The sequence below is a fragment of the Rhinopithecus bieti genome, unplaced genomic scaffold (assembly GCF_001698545.2).
Source record: "Rhinopithecus bieti isolate Rb0 unplaced genomic scaffold, ASM169854v2 scaffold_83551, whole genome shotgun sequence".
NCBI lineage: Eukaryota > Metazoa > Chordata > Mammalia > Primates > Cercopithecidae > Rhinopithecus > Rhinopithecus bieti.
Genome location: NW_016830464.1, coordinates 40,000 through 46,753, shown reverse-complemented (window position 1 = coordinate 46,753; position 6,754 = coordinate 40,000). Strand labels below are relative to the sequence as shown.

Here is a 6,754-nt window from a genome sequence, read left to right as displayed (position 1 = left end):
GGCATTTGGTCCAACATTATAAATTATAAATTATCTCTGTGAGACAGTAACAGATTTTTTCTGATACAAAAATCATTTCTGTGATGAGGCTGGGTATTTGTCGTCACTGCTTTATAGTCCTAGTTTTGTATTATTCAAAACTGGTTTCCTGGAACAATCAAGGGTGTGTAACTAAATCATAACTTGTAATTTATTCCTGGCTGGTTAACCATACAATGAAGAATACTAACCAATACATGGAGTGTGCAGCATTCTCCAGAGACCACTCTTCACATCACCACAAAAAAAAAAAAAAAAAAAAAAAAAAAAAAAAAAAAAAAAAAAAAAAAAGAAAAAGAAAAAAAAAAGAGCCTACTAGTAAGTTAAGAGTGGAATATCAAATTTAATAGAAATGTACAGTTCCCTTTACCATTTTCGTCAAGTTGCTTTGTAAAATTTTTATTTCAGTACTAATCAAATAAAACTGGTAGGATAGCTTTTTTCTCATGACCAAGTGATACATTCAAATTGGGGTACAGAACCTTTTGTATAAGGTTTAAATTAACAGGTTCTCTATTTTACAGAGACTGTGAACTACTATTAGATAATTAACACATTATCTACTTTTTATTCCAAATAAACCTACACTAGTAGTGACATGAAATTGCTCAGTAGGTGTCAGAACCAGTAATATTCACTTTATATGCTCCACGTCTTGTGTACACGTACAGACATGTATTTATACATATCTGACTTCCAAATGGTGTGTGCCTGTGGTCCTAGCTACTCAGGAGGCTGAGGTGCAAGGATTGCTTGGGCTTGGAAGGTCAAGGCTGTAGTGAGCCATGATCACACCACTGCACTCCAGTGTCCCCCTCCCAAAAAAGAATTTACTCTACCTTTACTGTATACCAATTTTGAGTATTTTATAGATACAAACTTAGTTATAAAAATAACAAAATACATACATCTGTATAGCATTTATGTGCCAAGCATATTTCTAAGCACATAAACTAGTTAATTCTTCATAATAATTTTATGAGGTAGATGCACAATTATTACATTTTGACAGATATGAAAACAGAGATACATAAAGTAACTTGCACAAAGTCACCCAACTAGCAGGTTGCAGAATTGGGATTTGAATCCAGGCAACCTGGCTTCAAAGACTAATCATTCTGAACTCTAAGTTATCACATATCCCAAAATGGAATTTTATTGTATATTTGTATTTCAGTGTATTCCCTAGGAATACCAAAATTCTACCAAGGCCCAACAGCCACCTCTATGACTTCTCCAGGACCATATAGTGATTCATTTTTTAAAGACAAATATGAAGAGAACTAAGGTAAAACTTGATTTTTTTTGGCACACATGGGTTCTTAACCCTAGTACAGAACTGTATGGTATGTGGACTGAAGCCGGTGGCCTACCCTCAAAGCCTAAATTGTCTTTACACTAGTCTAAAACCAATTGAATGAACCTCCCTCCCACAACAAGCTGTGGGATGGATGAGAGCCTCAAATTGTAACCCTAAGAAGAGGCCAAAGAGAAAGAAAAATAAAGAATAGTTCCTGACCTTAGGAAGCTAGCCTGGCACTCACAGCTAGGCCAGGCTATTCTCCTATTGGACATAAACTATTTCGTAGAATACAAACCATAGGGTAACTCTGGAACTGTCATAAAATGAGACAAAGCAAGACCACTTAATTTTGTCTAAGCAGAGACAAAAACAAGGTCAATGTGCCACCCGCAACATACCAACACCTCCCCAACCCTGCCCAGGCTATCCTTGTTCTAGTCTCCCCTCCCTATGGATAAGATTTATTGAGCTACCAACTATAAAATTGCCCACATTTTCTGTCAGCATCTGATCTAGAGTAAACCTTGTTTTCCTTGGACCCACCACCAAATCTTACAACCCAGTGTTTTTTCTAACACCCACTTACTGATACATTCCATGGTTCCCTGAAGTATGTTCTCTCTCACTGCAGTGAAGAACAAACCCAACTTCTTCACCTATAGGTATATCCTTGCCTTTGACTAGAGGCCACTGACATGACAGTTAGAGCAAAAGGGTCTGGCTTGCCCTCAGAGCAAACCCAGAAGCATCTTTCCTATTCTAGCTAATGAAGGTAAAAGAAAGGTATAGGAGAAACTGCAAAATATCTGAGCCTCCTCTGTGAAATACCAGGAGTGATACACCCATGTCCCTGACTTTTTAATGCACAACAGTAGGCACAATTAAAAGTGGCCCAATCTCTGTTTGTGACAGGGCACTGGGGAGAGTCAATAATTTCACAGAGGTCAAGATTAATGGTGTTGAAAAGTGTTAAAATAAGTCTATACTTACCAGGCATACATTGAAAGTATCTCCTGATTTAAGTTTCCTTATAATAGTAAGTTGTCTGTTTCCCCATATCCTGTCAACTATTGCAACTGCAGAGAAAAGCAGGGAACATCTACCCCATCTCTGGGAGGAAGATTTAACATTAGAGGAGAGTCCTGTCCAGACAGGAAAAGGAAAGAAAAAGCTCATAATTTCCTCCTCAGTTGATTGTAGAGGGGTATGAAACAGAAATACGAAAAGTTGGCACTGCTATAAACTTACCTCTACGGGCCAAGATCTGAAGGAGGAGGCATGTTTAATAGAGGAAGAATAAGTCACAGACAGAACTTCTGTCCACTTTTGGTTTATACTTGTGCAAGATCACATCCATCCAACCACCTGGGATGGAAGAGTGGATAGGCAGCAATAATGAGACAGAGTTAGCATTTTCTAGTTACTCTCAGTTCCCACGTGGCATGGAGGGGACCAAGAAGTTCTCTCTTGTACTAGAGGTATGAATGTGATCTTTTCAGAGTCTGCCAAAGGGAGAAGCATAGCCTCTGTTTCCACATGCAACAAAGGCAAAGTCAGCTCTGGGACAAGGGTCTGATCAACCACATCCCATTATCCTGAATCAGGGCACTCCACTCCCACCCCAGCCACAATTAATAATGTAATCCCATATATACCTAGATGACATTGTGGAAGGGTAGGTAAGAAATATGAAATACAATCTAACACACACAGGAGCCTGTTATTTCTAAATGGTGCTTAAATTATTAAATAGCACTGAGATAACTGGATTGATTAGAATTGAGAATTTTGTTTCCCTGCAATCTTGTGTAGTGAAGGTAGACTCGAGATTATGAACAGCATAATTATAAACACCAAGAAAGATATACTTTCTTTGCACATTTTAGTATAGTCTTAGTAAATCTGCATGAGTGTATAAACATATACAAACATAATTGTAGAAAATAAATCAAAACATTAACAGTGCTTATTTTGGGGTAGGTGGGTGGTATATGGATTTTGTATTTAATTAATGAATTTTTTCAGTATTGCCCAAATGTCCCCCAATGAACATGTTACTTTTGCAACAATAAATAAATCAATTTTTAAACATGAGACACTCTGAAACTTTTATTCATTTTATTTTGCAGTGAAAGAACATGAAATATCTTTTCAAAATGGTAAAGTGATCACTTTCAATGAATGATTTAGTAGGAAAAGAGAATTATACACTGTAATTATGGCTTACACAATTACACGGAACAATATGTGCAAACTTTTGAAAATACTATGACTAACACTTCACTGATAAACAATAACCTCAATATAACTAAGTTTCATTATTTATCACAGTTACATAAAATACAAGAGCCTATGAACAAGCTGTTATTAACAATAAATGTAGTTTTGCCTGAAATTCTTATCTATATGCAGGCCTCTTAAGCATTCAAGTTTTAAATTCTACTGCATTGTTATTGCAAAATGAAGCAGGCACAACAAAATTAAATCCACTAGCTAAAGGACTAAGTAAACAAAATAGAAAAGAAAACAACAGCAAAAACCCTTGGGTTGCTTCCCAAGATTTTTTTTTCCAAACAAATATTGATCTCACTTAGCATTTCTGATAGTTTCATAGCCACAGATGAATAGCTACATGACAAAAAGACTTCAGAAGGATGAAGCTACACAACACTATACTAGTGTTTTAAATTATTTACCACAGTGTACGTTTCTTGAAAACATTCTACTACTAAAATGCAAATTAATTATTTTTTTAACTTTTCTTATATTTTTGAAACATATGTTTTAACTGACACTACAAGAAAAGTACAGAATACAAGACTTCTTATACCTTGAGTAACTGTATCTAGGGCAGTTAATTTCAGGGCCATATGTACTCTGCTCTAACGATCAATGTCTTCTACTAATGCCTCAAGGTTTTTGCAACAAGCTTTAACTTCCTCAATTGCAGCCATCCAATTATCATAAATAATTTTGTCATAAATTGCATCATTAACTTCTCTAACTACCCCCTCCTGCTGAGATTCAAGTGCATCACCTGAGAAAAATAATACTGATCTTGGAATTATGTAAGTACGTAAATTGTGACCAAGTAAAAAATCATCATTTCCATCCCTTCCATTTGAGGTGATTCCATGAGGAGAGAAAAAATTGAAAAATGAATCCTTGGGAAAATCTTCAGTTACAGTTCGGATTGTTCCCCAGATTCGATGTTTCTGTTTCTTCTTGATGGTTTTCAAAGTGACATTCTTTCCTTCATTCCAATCTATCTCACAGCCTGTGGAATACTCAATCGCAGTTCCCCTATAGGGATGGGGATCATAATATGCTAGCTTTGACTTCAGCACATAGGTCTTTGTCAACAACTCATTTTTGAAATATTCATTGGGTTTGAAGTGAAATTCTAGTGTGAAACTGAGGGGCTCGCCAGGATCTGAAAGCTTAACTTTAATATCTGTCAGGAGCTTCAGAATAGGCTCATCATATTTCTTAATCAAAGGAGTGAGTGTATCAACATTTTTTAAAACAGTCAGCCAAAAATCAGGAATTCCCTTAGGATCCTCCTCTTCTTTATTCTCTTCTCCGGTAGCCTCAATGTCATCCTCCTCCTCTTCCTCCTCCTCCTCCTCCTCCTCAACAGCATAATCATAATAATAGTCCTCATAACCATCGTCCTCATCCACATACTCATGTACCATACCCTCCTCATTACCATACATCTCTTCATCACACATTTCCTCATCATCATAGTCCTCAGAGTCTGATTTATATTCACATTCCTCTTCTGTAGGTTCATAGATTGCATTGATGATCTGACGTCTTTTTTCCAGTAAGGGTTGGTACATTTCAGCAAACTTTCTTTCAATGTCATGAAATTCCCTCAGGAATTTGGATTCTAAATTGGCCGCTCTAGTTTGAAGCTTTTTCAGGGCTAACACACGGTACTTAACTTTCACAGGTAGACTTTCAACAAAGTCTGTATCTAAAACATAACCGATAAGTCCTTTTGGACGGTCTGGGTCTGAGTCCTTATCAGTATCTCCACCTTTTTTCCCATCTTCCCCGGACCCAGCAGCAGTATCTTCACCATTTTCCCCTTCTTCCCCGAGCCCAGCTGCGGCTTCTTCACCGCACTTCCCATCATCTCCAAGCCCAGCAGCGGCATCTTCACCGCGCTCCGGATGTTCCCCGGGCCCTTCCACCATTATCTGATTACCAGCCTCTTGTTGACTGGATTCTGACAGCTCCTTGTGGTTCGCTGACTCGGCCATTTTTTCAAAGGACCGTACACGCCTAAGGTGGCTACCACAGAGATCGGGAGACCAAACCTCTGCAGGAAAAGACTCACCGAAATATCAGAAGCGGCGGTGGTCGGACCTAGCAGTGGCGTCCGGACTGAGGGAACGACGATCAAGGCTGCCTCGGGGATAAAAGGTGGTGCTGAGGTTTTGAGAATCGGATTGAAGCAGTGGCGGCCTGGGCTGGGTGCAGAGGGCGGCGACGGCTGCGCTGACCGATCCTGCAGGAGAGAGCCAGAGACTGCAGAGAGCCGCAGTGGGCAGACCTCCTCCGCAAGCAGCTACTGCTGCAAGAAAAAAACGGTGCCGCAGTATGATTACGCAGCTGTCACTTGCCTAAAATTTCTTGGTGCAAATAGATTGCTGCGTCACCTCCTTCCCTCCCACAACTCTGCTCTAATCTCATTTGCTGCACTGTAGTGACTGACAAACCCAGAGCCAGTAAATTATTAGATCTATCAAGTTTTCAACTCTGCTCACCTTCCCAGACTCTCTAATATGGCTGATTCATTCACCTCCTCCTCGTCCTCTAGCCCGTCTCCCGTGGAGTTTTCTGGAATCCCATAGCGTTTATTAGTTCATTTCATCTAACTTTTAACCGATATTATACATTTATGCTTTCCAGAGAGCTCAGAGAAAATGTAACTAAAATGTCGAACAATGAGAGAGGACAAGGCACCCACCCATCCTAAATCAATCTCTTTGATTTTAGATCGGGGATCTGGGGAGGGGAGAGATGGATGGTGGAAGAGCTGATAAACAAACGCTTCAAAGATTAAAAACACCAGGAATTAGCATTGATGGTCTTTAGGTGGTGTGTCAGTTATTTCAATATTCTATATTATGTTTGTCTGTATTTTCACAACCTATACGATTTTAGATTGAAAATTCTCGAAACATTTCCTGTGAGGGGAGGAGGAGGAAGTCCGATGGCAGTGGGGGCGAATGAGGGCCTGTTATGGAAAACCAGTATGGTGTATACAACTACGTGACAAGTAAACATACCAGACAATTCACCACAATTAACCAGCTGCTTGGCTTATAAATAACCCCAGTTCCAATAGTGACTTTCTGCTTCTCCTTAATGCTGGCTTTAATAACCTTTAGAAATATG

The 6,754-nt window shown here is 39.0% G+C and overlaps 1 protein-coding gene across 1 annotated transcript; it reads right to left on the bottom strand.

The window, feature by feature from the left end:
- Positions 1-3,423: 3,423 nt before the first annotated feature.
- On the bottom strand, positions 3,424-6,000 carry NAP1L2 (nucleosome assembly protein 1 like 2). Its single transcript, XM_017865545.1, has one exon. It carries the CDS (start codon positions 5,611-5,613, stop codon positions 4,225-4,227), a length of 1,389 nt encoding a protein of 462 aa, XP_017721034.1. The 5' UTR covers positions 5,614-6,000; the 3' UTR covers positions 3,424-4,224.
- Between the last annotated feature and the right edge of the window lie 754 nt (positions 6,001-6,754).